The 18867-nt window shown below is 34.2% G+C and overlaps 2 protein-coding genes across 2 annotated transcripts; both read right to left on the reverse strand.

Moving 5' to 3' along the window:
- Positions 1-801: 801 nt before the first annotated feature.
- LOC21388301 (ubiquitin-conjugating enzyme E2 36) lies at positions 802-5365 on the reverse strand. The gene is made up of 8 exons (XM_010101082.2): positions 5226-5365; positions 5038-5065; positions 3369-3455; positions 2702-2760; positions 2031-2072; positions 1858-1931; positions 1618-1715; positions 802-1133 (listed from the first exon to the last, which is right to left on the reverse strand). The coding sequence occupies exons 1-8, from the start codon at positions 5259-5261 to the stop codon at positions 1096-1098; spliced, it is 462 nt and encodes a 153-aa protein (XP_010099384.1). The 5' UTR covers positions 5262-5365; the 3' UTR covers positions 802-1095.
- An 8564-nt stretch (positions 5366-13929) lies between these two features.
- LOC21388302 (bifunctional riboflavin kinase/FMN phosphatase) lies at positions 13930-18710 on the reverse strand. Its single transcript, XM_024167554.1, has 10 exons — positions 18566-18710; positions 18207-18396; positions 17956-18086; positions 17403-17472; positions 16709-16774; positions 16142-16293; positions 15967-16044; positions 15113-15255; positions 14797-14889; positions 13930-14222 (listed from the first exon to the last, which is right to left on the reverse strand). The coding sequence occupies exons 1-10, from the start codon at positions 18633-18635 to the stop codon at positions 14073-14075; spliced, it is 1143 nt and encodes a 380-aa protein (XP_024023322.1). The 5' UTR covers positions 18636-18710; the 3' UTR covers positions 13930-14072.
- Positions 18711-18867: the final 157 nt, after the last annotated feature.

Here is an 18867-nt window from a genome sequence, read left to right on the forward strand (position 1 = left end):
TATATAATCATAACGAGTAATACGCTATAATCAATTAAAATTAGAATTATAAAGTTATATTAATATTTAATTATATTAATTATTATATTATTATTAATATCATAGATATAATTATATTAATACAATATAATATTATTATAAAATAATAATTATAATATCATATTATAATTATAGGAATTGTCTCTAATCCGGTACCGGATTAGAATGACACATGTATATTTTCTCTTCGGCACATGTATATTTCCTCTTTGGCACATGTATATTTTCTCTTAAAACATGTATAATACGAAAAGACACCTATAATTTATCTAAACACATATACACATTTTTAGAAGAAATATACATGTGTCAAAGAAAAAATGTACATGTTTTTAAAAGAAATATACACGTTATACTACAATCCGATACCGAATTAAAGACTTTACCTATAATTATATTATAATTATAATATTATATTATTAAAATAATTATAATATTATATGATAAAATAATAATATTATTTGTTACAATATTACTATTACATTATATAATGTAATATTATATTATGTTACGAGTTTGAATTTTAAATTGTAAAGATTGTAAATTTTAAATTTCATTAAGAGTATTATGGGTATTATAAAAATTTCATTAATTGTAATATGTTGACTCTCGCACAATCTAAAAGCTAAAGTTCCCTTTGAACTACTTCTGATTTTGATTGTAGATTCTTCAAAAAAATTTCAAAAAACACTTTCAAAGAATTTACCAAACACTAAAATTAACTTTTGCTACAACCAGAAGTTGATTTTAGGAGCAAAAAGCAATACTAAACGCAGCCATTATATTCATCAAAGCATGATCGAGAAGTTTAAATGCAAATATTAGTCAAAGGGTAGACTGGGGAAGAATAGGAGAACAAACTTATGCATCATCTCAGAATCATACAAATCTCACACTTTGCACATTGAGGAAAATGATAAATAATTCTATTTCTCCACCTATAAATTATAAACGACTACTTGAGAGTATTTATCTCTTGACACGTTCTAAGTCCAACGTCAAACGTTCAAATATTTCCCCATGAAGAGAATAATTTTGAGCAACAACCTTTTCCCGTCATTCACCACTTGCATACAAACGGGTCCATTCTTTTGCTGCTTGACAGATTCCAGTATGAAAAACAATTAGGACAGATGACAAAAACTAATTGATAAATGAAATGCTAATACGTCTTCAATGTATCAAGTATAATTGTCTCAGACCCCCAAAAAAAAAAAAAAAAAAAAGAAAAAAGAATAGAACTCTCCATAACATGAATGTCCCTTGTGTAGTCATTGCAACTTTCAATTTGCAACTTAGCATATATTTTAACGAAATTTTAGTTCAGATTCATATGGATTCTGGAATAGATGATCATTGATCACACAAAAACAAAGATAACATTTTAGCCAGTGATGAAAAATTTTACGCTGCTTTAATCTCAATGAAGCTTTTCTAGGGCTGCATAACTAAGATCTCATCACAAAAAACAAAGTCTGTATAGTGGGTACAAGATCTCATCACAATGAAGCTTTTATAGGGCTACATAACTAAGATCTCATCACAAAAAACAAAGTATAGTGGTACAAGATACTTTACCTGTCTCAACAGCTTCAGCTTCATTGGTCTTCCAGTGCTTAGCAATGTTTTCAGAAAGTGGGTCATCAGGGTTTGGAGCACTCAAAAGTGCTTGAATACTGATCCAGTAAACCATCATATAAAGTATCAGTATTATCTCTCATTGTTCATGACCTAAAAACCCACTATCATGACCAAGAAATAAATCTTATCTTCTAAGAAGTAGCCATTCTCAGTTATTACGAGGGAACAAGACGTCACCTTAGCAATACCGTTCGGATTTGAAGGGCTGGACTCCACTTATCTTTCAGAATATCAAGGCAAATCCTTCCAAGCTACAAAAAGAGATTTTCATATCTTTTATCTTCAGAAACATCAAAATAGAAGCACATAAAGTGGGAAAAAAAATAAGGTAAATGGAGTAGACAATTTACCTTGTCAATGTTAGGATGATATATTTTGGTGAGGAAGCGAACCTGTAAACAGGAGAAAGAAAAAACATGGTGAGAATAAGAGACTGGACAATATTTGTTAAAGGGTGCGGTTATGACAGAAATAACTATGTGGCACAAACATACTCAATACTTCCAAGAACTACAAGCTTATTTGCTGTTATTAGTTATTCTTCATGATACGTGTTTTCAATATTTTAGCAAATGAGTAGTGAATACTATTTTGAAACCTGCAGTCTCATTCAATAGGTCTTAGCTCAAACGTATATCTTCACTATTCTGTAATGAGTATTCCCTATTCTTTAAGGAAACATTTACTGTGAATGTATTGAGCACACAAAGTACACAACAAAACCTGGCAGAAGGAAATGTATATTTATTTACACATTTACCAAAGATGGAAGAAGGAAACACGGGCACAAATTTTGAGAGGTTAGAGATAATTGTGACATAATTATAAGATAGGTCCTGCATACTTTTCTGCCATCCTTGGGCAGTTTTTTGATAAAACTATGTTGTCTCAAAGTAGCAACTAGCTGAAGCAACATCCTAATGAATTACTCACTTTCTCAACACAAACAGTATGAATGCCTCCAAATGAAAGAGTAAGTGCGTGCATACAACATCACGCTTAAGCCTAAGAAGGGAATTACCTTTGGAGGTGCCATTGGATATTCTTCAGGCAAAAACAACTCCAACTTGAAAACACCACCTAAGCAGAAATGAATATGCGAACACATTATCAACATGATGCAATGCAAGAAAAAAATTACAACTAATCTAAGAAACAAAGAATAGATGCCTCGTACAATATCATATGGGCTATGGCTGACAACTACGTTATTTAATTACAATGGTTAGCTAACACAGAAAAGTAAGATGCCAAGATTAACACGGAGCACCCAATTATTGATGACTAAAAGGTACAAGTATCTAGATAGATGCTACAAGATCACAACTTCACAGCCATAATTTTTTCTTTTTTACCCACACATAATAAATGTAAGTTGTCATCCCTTAAAGAGTCCAATGACAGGTCAAGGGGATAAGAAACAAGCCCGGTATCTAACTCTGCAACAAGGCACAAGTTTCCTTGTATTATTCCAAACCAAATATCATACAAATATTATCAACAATCACACAGAAACATTTGCACAGAAATGTGGGCTCTTACTATTTCATTTCATGAGGGTAACAGAGAAAACAATATCATAATCCTTGTCTCATTCATATTTCTTATAGAAAACACTTGCAGTAAAACAGTAGGTACCACAAATAAGTATGCAGGAAAAGCAATTTAGCTCACTGATCAGTGATCACCTTCATATGGAGACTGAGATGGACCAAGAATCATCACATTGAAATATCGCATATTGTCTTCTGAAGGAGAAGCACTGATTCCTGGAGCTGTTGGGAAAACGTAATAAATTAGAAATTACAAAAGAAAAGAAAACGTATGATGATGCAAAATGCAAATAAGACGATTCTCATATATAACGTTTAGTAAGATCAATTTACTACAAGGCCCCAACTCAAAGCACTGGTTTGGTGGGGTGGTAAGGTGGCTCGCTTTCCTAAAGAAGTATTGGAATTGAGTCATTCTGATTGGGGTGGTTACGTGGTAAGTTAAAGTCATTGAAGCAATAGCTTATAGGTAGAATCAAGATGTGTTGGTGAAGCAGCCAAAGTGTGGAATACTGGTAGCTGAGTGAAACCATCAAAGTGGAAAAAAGCTCCCGCTAGACCAGTGTACATAACGTTGATCGTCATGGACGTCAATTAAAAAGCATGGTGGAATGTTAAAAATCTATTTTTATACATTTTATCATTTAATTTGAGTTTGAATTTGTCAAAATAGATAGTTTGTTGTACCATTCCTTTCAATTTAGGGATTGAGGGGTTGCGTCAATTGTGTGGTAGTGGTATTATGAGTAGGATTTTCATTTATATGTATTTTAGTTGTAAGTGAGTCAAATTGAAACATGGTTCGTTTTGTAATACTTCTCTATTTTAGATACCCAATAATTATTTCTGATATTTTGGTGTTTTTGGAGGTCTGGGTTCCTCGGAAAACCAACCAATAGAGGTTAAGGCTCCCTCAAATGAGCCTACACCTTTATTTTCATTAGTAACGGGTTCATAACAACAACTTTCAAGAAATAGTTGTTCTTTTAGAGTGTAATTTGAGTGTAATTTTTGAGTTGAATTTCAGTTATAACTTGAGTTAAAGTTGTAACTTGAATAAAGTTGAGAGTAAAGTTGAAACTTAAAAGAAAGTGAACTTGAATAAAATTATAACTTGAGTTTAAACTTTTTTTGAGTTTTGGTTTTTGAGTTGAATTTCAGTTCTAACTTGAATTAAAGTTGTAACTTGAATAAAGTTGAAACTTAAAAGAAGGTGAACTTGAAGAAAATTGTAACTTGAGTTTAAACTTTTTTTGAGTTTTGTTGTAAAAGAACGACCCAATTTCATACCGGGACTCTCATGAAATTTTCCCTAATTTCCACAACAATAAATAACAGCCGTACAGCTAACAATTACTGCCCGTTCATTTTACTGATTCGAGTTTAAAATTTGAGTTTTATTATAATAAAAAACTCTACAAAATAATAATATCTAATTTTTTTACTGAGTAAAAAAGTATCACATTTTAACTCAAATTAAAAACTCAAATCAGAGCCCATCCAAAATCTCAAAATTGCAAATTCCAGATTCTCCGCAAAACAAAATAATAAAAAAGAATAACAGCTGTACAGCTAACAATTACTGCCCGTTCATTTTACCGATTCGAGTTTAAAATTTGAGTTTTATTATAATAAAAAGCTCTACAAATAATAATATCTAACTTTTTTACTGAGTAAAAAAGTATCACATTTCAACTCAAATTAAAAACTCAAATCAGAGCCCATCCAAAATCTCAAAATTGCAAATTCCAGATTCTCCGCAAAACAAAATAATAAAAAAGACAAGATAGAGAAAGAGACGGACCTGGTTCACTGAGAAGTCTCTGCGTCTCCTATTCATCAATCAAAAAAACAAGAAAACCAAAAGAATCAAGACGAGAAATCTATACCCATGTCCGTACATGCATAAAGACACAAAGACACCTTTTTTATTTATGCTTTTGCATATAAAAGAGAGATAGGAAGTAAAGATCGGAAGTTGCAGAAGAGTACCTTGATGATTCTTCGAGGCAGATTACTGTTCGCCATTGATTCTCTTCCCCGGAGCGCTTCGCAGACAGAAATTTAGAGAGAGAGAGAGAGAGAGTCAGAACTCAGCCGCTGAACGCGCAAGAGGCACAATAGCGAAAGAATCTAATAAAAACTCATTTTGACATTGCTTGGCAATTACTTTATTTATTTATTTATTTTTCTTTCATTATTATTGCTTTTTTTTTTTTAGAATTTATTTATTGAAATGGATTATTGCTGCTTTTCGTACGGCAGTCATTATTGATGTTAATATAAGGGGTTAGTTTCATAAATGGTACTCAGAGGGTGTTTGGTAGAATGATTCGTTTTTTGATTTGAATCATGATTCATAGTTTGTTACAATATTTTCTCTCATAAAAAATTCACGTAAGTCGAAAATAGTTCAAATCATATGGTTTGAATCCTCCAACCAAACGTCCTTTTAATGTTTATCTTTAATTTTATTTTAGTTATTGATTTTTTGAACGTCATATAATTAATTTTTGAGGTTTATTTTGTTTAGATTTTAATTTTTTTATTAATTAAGTGTTAAAATTTAATAAAATTTATATAAATTAAAAATTAAAATTAGAAACAGTTAAGATTTTAAGACTATATGTTTTATTATTGATTTTTTAAAGTATAATTTTTTTTTTAAAATTCATTAAAAAATAACTTGAAAAATTCTACAATGAGGCACGCATGTTTTGCTCCATTGATAGCTAATTCTGTCAACCATTTGATTAAATTTTAACTTTTTATGATCTATAAGTGTTATCTTAAAAACTATATATATACGACACAAAATATTTTCACTCATAAATTTTATTGTTAAAATTCAATCGGGTGACTTAGAAAACCTTATCATTCCAAGAAGTCTAAAACAACATGTCATACCATCGATTTTGTTTTTTTTTTGTTTTTTTTAAGGAGAAGGAAGAAAATAGCAGTTTTAAGAGAGCTTATTAAAACTAATAACAAATATTTAAAAGATGTTTAAAAAATAACATATTAGCTTAAAAGCATTTTTACGATCATCAAAATACCAAAATGCCCTTTACAAACCCAGATTCATTCTCCTCACTCTTCTTGCTCACTTATTGTCAATTTCTCTCTCTTCGACCTCCCCTCCTTTCCTTCTCCAATGAACGCCGACTGTAATTCATAGTTACAACAACGACTTCATCCGGCAACGATGATGTCCTCCTTCTCATTTCTCTCTCTCTCTTTCTCCCCTTCTCTCTTCGAAATAAAGTCATTGCGGATTCGTCGTTTTCTTTGGCGATGGCGAACGCGCAAAGATTTGAGGTGCAACGGAGATATGCGAGTCAATCGGTGATGCTCTCGTGTGACCAGATTCGTCTACTTCATGCGAGGGCCTTGACTTTTGACGACTTCACGAGATTCAGCAACTTTGCAATGAGTTCTGCCAGCTGCATAACAATGGAGACAGAGATGGAGATTTGGAGAGTTGGTGTATAGATTTGGAAAGTCTGTGAGTCTCTTGGAGAGTATGTGAGTCTCTTGGAGAATCTTGTGACTTTGTAATAGAATATGTGATGTTATTAAATGCAAAATTTACATAGTAAATGCTTTATTTATCAACAAACAGATTATGTTCAGTTTGGTAAATACAAGATTTATGTGATAGGAAAACTGCTATGTTATTGATTACGTAAAAGTGTGGTATATATAATACCAATACAAGGATAGAAAAGTAAATAAACATAAAAGTAAATTAATATCCCTAATATGCCCCCTCAAGATGGTGTGCTAGAGGCAACACCAATCTTGTCACAAATGTCAAGTAGTCGAGGACGAGGCAAAGATTTCGTCAAGGCATCAGCTAGTTGATCGGCAGTAGACACATGAACAACTCGAAGAAGTGATGACTGCACTAGGTCACGAACAAAATGGTAGTCAATGGCTAGATGTTTCATCCGTGAGTGAAACACAGGATTAGCACAGAGATATGTAGCGCCAAGGTTGTCTGAGTAGATGGTAGGTATGGAAGTGACAGGGACAAGCAGTTCCTGAAGTAGCGTCTTGATCCATTGAATTTCAGCAGCAGCAGAAGCAATAACACGATATTCTGCTTCAGTGGATGAGTGAGCAACGGTGCGCTGTTTTGTGGACCGCCAAGATATGGGATTGGCACCCAAGAACATGACATACGCACCTGTAGAAGTGCGATCATCCGGATTTCCACCCCAATCGGCATATGAAAATCCATGAAGCGCCAAAGGAGATGTTGCCTATAGTCGAATGCCAAGAGATTTGGTGCCATTCAGATAACGAAGCAGACGCTTGACTGCTCCTCATTGATTTTCAGATGGCTGATGCATGAACTGAGAGAGTCTGTTAACAGCAAATGATATGTCAGGTCGAGTCATGCGCAGATGCTGCAGACCACCAACAACCTGACGGTATTTCGTAGCATCAACAGTAGGTGAACCATCATGTAGCAGTAGTGATGTACCAACAGCAAGCGGTGTGGAAACATGCTTAGACTCAATCATATTATGCTTCTGCAGAAGATCAACAATATATTTGTGCTGAGACAGAAGCATACCATCGTTGGTTGGAAGAACCTCGACACCACAAAAATAGGAGAGTAACCCAAGATCCTTAGTCGAAAACTTAGAATCAAGTTTCTGAATGATCTGAGCAATTGTCTGAGAATCACTACCAGTAATCAAAAGATCATCAACATACACCAGAAAATATACAAGGAGTGAGCCCTTGGACATAATAAAAAGTGATGTATCAGCACGAGAGGTGATAAAGCCAAGAGAATGAAGAAACATGTTCAACTCCTGGTACCATGCACGCGGAGCTTGCTTCAAGCCATAAAGAGCCTTCTTCAAACGACAGACATAATTGGGAAACTGAGGATCCCGCATGCCAGATGGTTTTGCCATGTATACCTTTTCAGTAAGATGCCCATTAAGAAAGGCATTATTAACATCAAGCTGTTGAACATACCACCTGTTATGTAGAGCAACACTCAAGACAGTACGAACGGTTACCAGGTTAACAACATGACTGAAAGTCTCATGAAAATCAACACCGGGACGCTGATGGAATCCTTTGGCAACTAGGCATGCCTTATCGCGGTCAATAGTGCCATCGGGTCGGCGTTTGATTCGAAACACCCACTTGTTACCAACAAGATTATAACACGGATCAGGCGGAACAAGATCCCACGTTTTGTTGCGTTGGAGAGCCGCATATTATGATTTTCGGGTCGTCGAGGCCGGGGTAGTGGCACGTCGTGGGATCCACAAGGGACGGGGCGGCACAGTGGGTGCGACCGGAGGTGCCGGAAGGTCACAGGAGGGCAACGACGGTCGCGGTAGCCAGGAAGACGCAGTGAAAGTCGAAGCCGAGTGGTTGTCAGATGCCGAGGAGGACCAAGAGAGAGGAAAACCATGTTCAACAAAGCGAACATGACGGGATATGACAAGCTTATGGGTGGAGAGATCATAGCAGATAAAGGCACTCTGTGATAGAGAATAGCCTAAGAAGACACATGCACTCGACCGAGGATCAAGTTTGTGAGTAATGTATGGGCGAAGCCAAGGAAAACAGAAACAACCAAAGACACGAAGATGTTTGGGATTAGGTCATTTGTTGAAAAGACACTCGAAGGAAGAGCGAGACTGAAGATTTTCTTTTGGCATACGATTAATGAGATAAACCGCTAGCAAACGAGAATGACCAGAACTTGGTTGGAAGAAAAGCATGATGAAGTAAGGAAAGACCAGTTTCGAGAATGTGTCGAAGTCGACGCTCAGAGTAACCATTGTGTTTCGGAGTGTGGGGTGGGGTAGTAAGATGAGTGATACCATTGGCAGAGAGGAACTGGCGTAGAGCAATGTACTCGCCACCATTGTCAGAATACAATGTTTTGATGGGACGATGAAAAAACTTTTCAACCAAGCTCTTGAAAGTAACAAAGATCGCATGGACATCAGATTTACGAAAAAGAGGATAAAACCAAATATATTTTGTATAGTGATAAACAAAAATGACATAATATTTGTAACCATCAAGAGAATGTACATGTGACGTCCAAACATCAGAGTATATTATTTCAAGGGGAGAAGAAGAGGAGACAGAGGATTACGAAAAAGGAAGCTTGTGACTTTTATTGATATGACACGAATTACAAGAAAATTTAAGTAATTTAGAATGCGAAAAAGAAACTCCTAGGGATAACAATTGGGTCCTAAAGACTTTAATAGAAGGATGTCCTAAACGACTATGCCATAAGGAAAGCAACGAAGACGACGAATGAAGTAAACTGAAAGCATGTACTCTTGGAAGGATTGGCGGCAAAGAAGAGAGATTTTTCGGCCATAAGTAGACACCATCCTTACGCTGTCCTGTGACCATAGTTGCCCTTGTGTGACGATCCTGCACCTAAAAATAATCATCAAAGAAAAGTACAGTTACCGCATTAGTAGCACAAAGAGCCGAAACCGATATCAAGTTCAAAGTCATGGATGGAACATGTAAAACATCTGTGAGAGAAAGAGAACCATGCAACGTGGAAAGAGACATGGATCCCATATTCTTAATGGAAAGATAAGTACCATCACCGATGACTACAGATTCCAAATCGTTCTAGGGCTGGTGGAGCGACAAATTAGCCAGATCGTTGGTGACATGGTGAGAAGCACTAGGAGCATGATAGTGGGTAGCATTATTGACACGCGGTGGTGCCGGGATGGTATCCCATGTATGCAATGGCATAAGGCGGCACTGACGAGCAGAATGACCGATGGCGCCACAGACTTGGCACTTTCCTTGATAGCCGCGACTAGAGGTGGGCGCCGGAGAAGGCAGACAGGGACTCCATGTTGGCACGGCAGAAGGAGGATACAATTGGGACTGTTGTTGAGGCCGGTTGGTGCGGTGATTGTGGTGAGGTCGGCCGCCCGAGTTGTTCTGCCGCGGAGTGGGGACGTCCGCGCGGGACTGTGCGGCAAAAGCAATTGCCGTTTGCGGCGGGGTTGGAGCAGTTGTGAGTTTTAGTTGGGCTTCCTCATGGAGTAGTTTTTCAAATAGTTCATCAAAATCAATTGGTGTTTTCCGCGCTTGAATGGCACTAGAGAGGTGCTTGTAGGAGTCATCTAGTCCATTCAGAATCCGAATGGATAATTCATCAAAATCAACTAGTTTATTCATGAAAGCAAGAGAATCAATACACGACTGAATGTCTTGCATATATTCGGTAATTGTGCGAGAACCCTTTACCGGAGTGGCAAGTTTGCGGCGTAATTCCATGATGTGACCACATGACAGGGAAACATATGTCTTCTCAAGTGTTTTCCACGCCTCAAAGGACGTTTTCTTGGAAGCAATAAAAGGAACAAGACTGGCAGTCAAAGACCCTATAATTGCGTTGAGCAGTAATTTATCCTGGCGAATCCAGAAGAGATAAGCCGGATTGGGAACCTCAGTATCAGAGTCAGGTGCTTTGATCTTACCGGGTGGACACGGAAGAGAGCCATCAACATAACCATATAGGTCATACCCGATCAAGAGGGAATCAAATTGTGCACGCCATGCACAGTAATTTGTAGCAGTTAATTTGAGGGGAACTTGTGCCGCAACATTGATAGCAATTAAATTGGTGGTGGCATCTGTGGTGGTGGAAAGAATTGGGCGAGAAGAGATGGCAGAGGGAGAGGGGAGGGTGGAATTTTGGGAGTGAGGGAGTGTGGTGGGGTCGGCCATGGTGGGGAGAAGTGGCGGCTGGGGATGCACCGGTGAGGAGGAGCGGCGATGAGCAGTTGGCAGTGTGGGCCGACTCGCGGCAGTTGGTGGTGGGAGAAAATTTCTAGGGTTTTCAGAAGCTTAGGCTCGTGGTACCATGATAGGAAAACTGCTATGTTATTGATTACATAAAAGTGTGGTATATATAATACCAATACAAGGATAGAAAAGTAAATAAACATAAAAGCAAATTAATATCCGTAATATTACATAGTAGTAAATGATGGATTTACTAGTTAAACACTAGTTAAACAGTGTTTTGATGTTGTAAACATGTTTGCTGCTTTATTTTCTGACTTTGTAATATAATATGTGGTGTTAGTAAATATAAAATTTTCATGGTACATACTTTATTTACCAACATACAGATTATGTTCAATTTGGTAAATGGAGCATTTACATAGTAAATAATATATTTAATAGTAAAACCTATGCTTGGATGTTGTAAACAATAAGTTTATTATTATTATTTTTTACAATAGACTTTGTTTTGCTCGAAAATAAAGCATTTACCACGTAAATTCTCCGACTATAATAGAATCTGTTTTATTGGTAAATAGATCATTTATAATGTAAATTCTCTATTTACCAAATAAAGTTGAATTATGAAAATTCACAGAAATTAGCAAAATAGCGGATTTTAAATTGGGAATAAAAATTGACAACAAATTTTTTAGGGATGAAAAATAATAGAAGATTTAAACATCATACTTTCAAAAATTTGAAAATAATGTTGTCTCAACTGTTCGACCTCATCTCCTTGGCTCCCTCAACTGTTGGTGCTCTAGCCGCCTATCTCCAGTGAGAAAAAATTTGACATATTGAACATCTTCAACACCAACGGACGAGACATGGCTCACAATTAAGCGAGTCGAGAGAGGGAATCAAGAAAAAAAAAAAGAGAGACGTGAGAAAGTGTGTGTGCAAGGAGAGAGAGAGAGAGATTGAGAAAGAGAGGGAAAGAAGAGAGAGAGCCGAGAAAGAGAGGGAGAGAGAGAACCGAGAAAAAGATAGGGGAGAGAAATTGTGTTATGTGAGAGAAATTTTGAGGATTTAGAAATTTTTGGTTTTGCAATAATTTTTACCGTTTATTAAAAATAAGGGTAAAATAGGAAAATCAAATTCGAGTTTTAAAGAATTTGTATTTATTACATAGCTAATGTAATTATGTTACTTAGTACTTTAAGTTTAGAAAATTTGTTATATACTACCATTTCTCTTAAAGTAATATACATATGTACCCTTTAACAAATTTATCTCTTCAAATTTGAAAGTCTATCATATATACTTACATTTTCTTTTTTTATAAACAATGCATGTTCACCAAAAAGACCAAAACATGCTTAAAGAAAAATTGGGGAACAATTAGAAATTGAAAAATAAAAATAAATAAAATTAAAATTGTAGCATTATCATGGCCAGTTACCCCAAGTTGTGACGTTATTAGATCTACTGGCACTTGCTGTTGAGTCCGTAACAGAACTAAAAATATTAAGAAAATTGCTGAACTTACCCTTAGACTGCATGAGTTTAGAGTGTTACCCTTTACTCTTGAATAATACTCTTTTGACTAATATAGTTATTGGACTAAAAAGATATTAATTAAGAGTAAGGAATAAAATCTAAATTCATACACTCTAAAGGGTAATTCGGTAATTAAAACTTAACACATGGATTATGCACGTGAAGTTCAATTAGTTATTTTTTCTAAAATTTTAATTTTTTGAGCACATAAAAATATAAATGACACCTTGCTATGCAACTTGACGAGAAAAATGTATCAATTTAAGAATAGAATAAGTTATTGTGAGAAAACTCATTGGTGAATTTTTTTTTTAATTCAAATTCTTTGTCAGAAAAAAAATACTGTAATAGAATCAAAATTATAGTTTTAAACATGTGAACTAAACGGGCCCTAAATATTTATCGTTTTAACTATATAAAGGTCTCATCGTTCTTTTAGAATGTTGTAGTCTGCAACTCCCACAATCCATTTCTGGAACGTCGTCCTTTTGCCTAAAAAGCGACAGTCATATGCTCATTCAAGGTTCTGTCATTTGATTATTATTTATTAGTAAAATTTTATTTTGGTACATTGTGTTATATCAAAATCTAATATTAGTACCCTGTGTTTTTTATAATTTCATGCAAGTACCACGTCATTTTAAAAAATAATATTTTGATACCCTGATTAATTTTTTGAGACATGAAATGTTATTTATACCCTTTACTTAATTTATTTAATTTTTTACAAAGAACATATTAAAAATATTTCAAAAAACCATAAAATTAAAAAAATTAAAAAATCTCACTTTTTAATTTATTTAAAGCATTTTAAAAAAAACTTGGACTCTAATTACTTAATGATAAGAGTATGTTTGACATTTCACATCCTAAAAAATTATCTCAGGGTACTATAAAAATATTTTCTAAAATGTCAAGGTACCTTTATAAAATTACAAAAATACAGGGTCGTTATGATACGGGGCACCAAAATAAAATTTTCTCTTATTTATTATAATAGTTATATTTTGTGAATAACTTACTAAAAAAAACTGGATAGGATCGTAGGAAGATTTATCCTCTAGATCTGAATGCGAGAAAGAAACCAGTCTATAACTTTAATTGTGGACAATTGTGATCTAACAATCACAATACATACATGTGATTGTTTGTAGTTAATTAAAGAACAAAGGTAAATCAAGCCTCTATAATTTTCTCAATCGAACTCTAAAATGTGTTATAATGATGTACTATCGAAAAATGTAACAGTTTCGCTATAGTTTATGATATTTGTTGAGGAAAATTCCTTGATTAATAGTATATTTCATAACAATTCGTCAACAAATTAAAAACTCTAACCCTTTTGAATGGAAAAAGGAAAGGGCCCCCCAAGTACAGCAATACACAAAACGATCGAAATGATGAGGAGAGTCTCACGTTATAATTTGTGATTGGAGTATGTAAATAAGGAAACTGATCGATTACATAAATCATTATACTGTGTCGTATTAGAGTAAATTAATGAGGAGATTTACAATAAGATTAGTCTATGTTAGAGACAACCATGTCCTCCACATAAGAAGCTTCTAGAATATAATCCTGCCTAAACATTGGAAGATCCATGGTCCTCCTTGCGATAGACTTGTACTCTTCTAGAGTTCTAGTACTTACTGCGTCAAAGCGTGTTGTTTCCTGCAAAAATAATGCATACGTTTTTTTATGCGAGCGGTTTTTCAACATTAATTCCCGAAAACTCATAAGAGATATTTGGATGAAAATTTAATAGTATGCCTTTTTTTTCCTTTTGATAAATGCCCAAATTTTGGTTGTGGCAATAGAATGATTATGATACTGCAGAATAACAAAAAGCATTTACATTTTTCTTTTCTAACTTAATTAAATAATGGACAAAATCAATTTAGCAAAACTGCTCCGAGTATGAGACAAGCAAATAAATAATACTATCATGTTTAGGGACCCTGTTGTATGTATTTCAGAGGGGGCACACATGCTGTGCAGGAATTTAATTTTTTTTTCCTGTATGTAAAATTTCAGTTGTATATATATATATATAATTGTATGCCCATTTAATAATAAACAGTTACAATTATGTCCCATTTCATTAAAAAGATTATGTTTTATATTTTTTCTTATTGTGTCCTTACTAGAAAAAATCTACATCTGCCATTGAATATTGATCATGTCCTCTAAAGAGTCTAAATATCCATTATAATTCTTTCTATTACAAATTCAAATTTGTCATTACCTTGCTAACCATACTCTTTGTGTAGCCAAGAAGCTCAAGCTTCATCTGCTGATTGGACATGCGCACATTTGCTCCATCAACTATGTAAATTTTCTATATAAAAAAAAAAAAAAACAGAACAAAATTGTCCATCAGAATATTTTTAGTCGACTAAGCAAGCAAATACAGAAATAATTAGATTTAATACATTGTAAAGAAAATAAAATCAGAATCATTATTATAACAATTTTCATAAGCTCCATGTATAATTAATATGAGGAGAAAAACAAAGGTGAATAAAATTAGATAATCGAATTATTGAGGGTTCCGGACATACAATTAATTTCTGATGATCATTACAGGAACATTGATCCCTTCCAATACAAACCACGACCTTGAAGGTCCTATTGGTCATTTCAACTTCAGCACAACCAAAGAAAACTCCGAAAACTTGGTCAGGAAGCGCAGATTCTCCATCCTCTGGATTTCCACGTTAAATTATTTGTTATTAACATGAAAAGCATGTCAACAAAACCGAAAGCCAGAAACACGGAAAAAAGAAAAAGAAAAAAAAAACCACATCATTTGTGGCTTAATTATCATAAGCATTTCTTGTTCATGCTTATGTAGAATATACTTAATAATGTATATAAACTCATATATATTATATAAATACAATATATATAGGTAAAGTCTCAATTAGTTCGACGGTTGTACAGTCTGATAAATGTAACTTTATTCGTATGTATGTGTAACATTATTTATTCTTTACGTGTAATTTTTTCCCTATGTCTGTGTAACAATCAATAATACACGTGTTGGACTATGTCTATAGAATGTTATACTAAATCAAACTGAGTGTTATATATACATACAAACGATGATACAGGGATATATATATATATATATATATATAAAAGCTACACATGCCTGAATAGTCTGGGTTTGGACTTCAAGTATCTCTATCTATGTATATTATTTAATAAGAGAATATTTTGTGTAGTTACCTTTATTAGGAGTTTATATTTATTTGTATTGATTTCTAAATTGAGAAACTCTCTTGATATTAGGAGATTTAACAATATATAAAATATTAAATTTCTAAAATAAAGTGGAACCTAAATTGATAGAATGTGATACACAAACTATGGTATAAACTTAGGATTGAAAAAAAAAAAGAACGTAAGAAACCTGTAACTTCATGAAGAAACCCATTGAGATATAGACCACTCAGATATATTGGTTCAATTGGCAATGCATTATCTATCCCTGCAGTGACCATTTTGATCAGGAAATTACATATATATAAAAGCCTGCAGAAAAACAAAATAGAAATGCATAAAATATGACTAGTAAGAGATATTACAGTCTTCAAATGGAGGAAGACCCCAAAGCTCAGGCTGAAATTCCAGAAGAGAATGAAGCACAGTATTCGCTAGGGAAGAACAGCCAGCTTCACTGCGGGGCGGAACCGCCACTACTTCCATTTTTGCAGCATTTGCAGCTTTAACACCAATCCTTTTGGAAAAAAAAAAAAATGTACATGATATAGATTGGCTTATGGTATTATATATGTCAAACAATATTTCTTAGTTACTTAGTCTTGTACACTTGGTGCTGCCACAATAGACCAGTGGCATGTAATCTAAGTGTCCATATATATCATAGGCATAAACAAAATAATTAAGGACTATTTTGACAACCTTTGAAATATTCTTAATCAAGCTTTGATGATTTCATCTTTTTTTTTTTTTAATTTGTTGGGAAAATTCTATTCTTGCCCTATGAATTATGTTTATTTTTAGTTATGGAACTATCCAAAGCAGCTGTTTTTATTTATGCCGCCCTTATTCCTATCAGTGAAGATAAAACATCCCAAACCTAGTGGTATGCAATTACTTGTGATCTACGTAATCAGGAAAGTTAATCTTACAATGAGTCTTCAACCACCAGGCAGTGAGCCGCGTCCACACCCATTCTCTTCGCTGCCTCTTCAAATCTGTGAAAAATTAGGAACTGTCACTGATACAAAATTGAGATTAGAAGACGCTGATTTTACGATGTTTTTTTCGGGAAAACATCCTCTAATATGCTAAAAAAAGGAGACGGTCTAATGTCCACAAAAAAAAGGCAGGACGAACATTTAGTCATGTTTTAAAAATTTTTATATTGGGTTAAAACAAATTGTTTTAATTTATTTTTGAGACATCGAATGACAGTTCTTAAACCATTGTCAAAGTACTTTTAACAACAATTATTGAACATCGTTCTATCTACCTTTTCTATTGGTGCTTGAATATGTATAAGAAAGGGAAAATTAAAGAAAGTGTATCAAAATTTTCTGTTTTCCAAGAAATTAAGTTCATTGGTAAAAACAGAAATGGCATCATCGTTAATGTTTCCAAATGCGTCAAAGGAAGAATTCAGTTTTAACTACTTTTCAACTGAAAGGAAAATTTTCTGTCAAGTTTTTCGGATACTGGTTTGATTAGGCCTTTAAATTCAATCCTACTGAACAGGTTAAGGAATTGGGAATTTGGAAAAGTTCCATTTACATGCCATATTCATGGCATCCACACATTCTCAAAATAGGAATAATCATTATTAATGTTATAGAAGGCCCTTACAGATCGCTTGAGGGCTTCCCTTCTTTAACCTGGTCACTGCCAAGAATTACTGAAAAGCGTTCCTTCCAACCTGCACAAAATCATAAAGGAAAACAAGAGAAGAAAAAAAGTAATTAGATTGAGCGACAAGACGAGAAATAAGCAGAGAAGTTTGTATTATATATATCGTGAGTTAAGGACTTAACGCAACAGTTACAAATTCGCTGCAAGAAACCAGCACAAATTCTTCAAAATCCAATAAATGTGAGGACTATGAAAACAAAAAAGAACAAAAAACAGAACAAATGAATGAATGAAAAAAAGAAAAAATTAATACCTTCTTCCCCTATTAGCAGAAAGGACGGATATCAAAACATAAACCGTATTTTTATAGTATATTTTTGTTGGAGGTAATGTAGTCAATAATGTGAAGAAAGGACAAATTTTGTAAAGGGTAAAAATAAATTCGACTATTCGAGCTAGTCTTACATTATCTAAATATAAAAGTAATCATAGACTTATAAGATATTGGACCATCTCATTTAAGATGAAACTCGGTTTGATTCTCACGAACCTTCTTGGTAGGAGATTTTTAAGTCTATGCACTCTCGTGAGGAGTTTGAAGCGAGAGCAAACGGAACTCCGTGATCATGGAGATGCTTCATCAGACGATTAGCACCAGGAAGTGGTTTAGCATACATCCACCTATGATCATTCACATAGTTTTAGTATACATGATGGAATCCCTTACTCAAGCATGCATGAAAAAAATAATTAATTACCAATATGTAAAGATATGAATTTTAGAGAGAGTTAATTACGTACTTTTCTTGGTACATGGGGATTATCTCTTTGATGTACTGATCAGGTGTTAATGGGAGATCATAGTCCTTAACAATGTCGGCTGAGGACTCTTTCAGCGTCTTCCCCAACGTCTTATTCTTTTCTTTCTCCTTGTCCAAAACCTTCCCATACTTGGCCAAAAACTCTTTCAAAACACCCCTTGTTGCTCTCTCTGCCCAATCACACAATTAACTTTGAGAGACGGAGAGAGAGAGAGGAAAACCTAGCTTTTTCGCATGAACGAAAGTAAATGTGATACAGAAGAAAACTACACTAGTTACATAATCTATATACATATATGTGTGTGTATATATGTATGTATGTATGTATCATATATGTACCTGTGTCTAGAAGGGTTCCATCCAAATCAAAAATTACAGCCAAGATTTTGGGTTTTGAGCGCATAGTCATGGTGGAAACCAAAAGGATGTCCTTAGTTGTGTCTAAGAAAGAAAGTGACAGAGACAAACGTAGAAGGAAACATAAAACACGTTAAGAAAACCAAGGATATATGTAGCTTTATTAAGTTTGAATGAAATATATATAGAGAAGGACGCCCTACAGTCTATATGTTTGGTTGTTACTGTTAGGTTATATAAAGAAGCCTTCAGAGTTGAACTTAAAGTTAAACGAATCCTTGTCC

This window comes from Morus notabilis, unplaced genomic scaffold, assembly GCF_000414095.1.
Source record: "Morus notabilis unplaced genomic scaffold, ASM41409v2 Scaffold412, whole genome shotgun sequence".
Classification (NCBI taxonomy): domain Eukaryota; kingdom Viridiplantae; phylum Streptophyta; class Magnoliopsida; order Rosales; family Moraceae; genus Morus; species Morus notabilis.

Coding starts and splice junctions, on each gene's coding strand:
- LOC21388301 (XM_010101082.2), bottom strand. CDS start 5,261: ATGGCGAACAGTAATCTGCCTCGAAGAATCATCAAG. Junction 3,456..5,037: donor GAGACTTCTCAGTGAACCAG/GTCCGTCTCTTT, acceptor TTTTCCCAACAG/CTCCAGGAATCAGTGCTTCT. Junction 1,932..2,030: donor ATCATCCTAACATTGACAAG/GTAAATTGTCTA, acceptor CTCTTTTTGTAG/CTTGGAAGGATTTGCCTTGA.
- LOC21388302 (XM_024167554.1), bottom strand. CDS start 18,635: ATGACTATGCGCTCAAAACCCAAAATCTTGGCTGTAATTTTTGATTTG. Junction 16,294..16,708: donor CTGGTGGTTGAAGACTCATT/GTAAGATTAACT, acceptor TTTTTCCAAAAG/GATTGGTGTTAAAGCTGCAA. Junction 16,045..16,141: donor TCTTCCTCCATTTGAAGACT/GTAATATCTCTT, acceptor TGGTCACTGCAG/GGATAGATAATGCATTGCCA.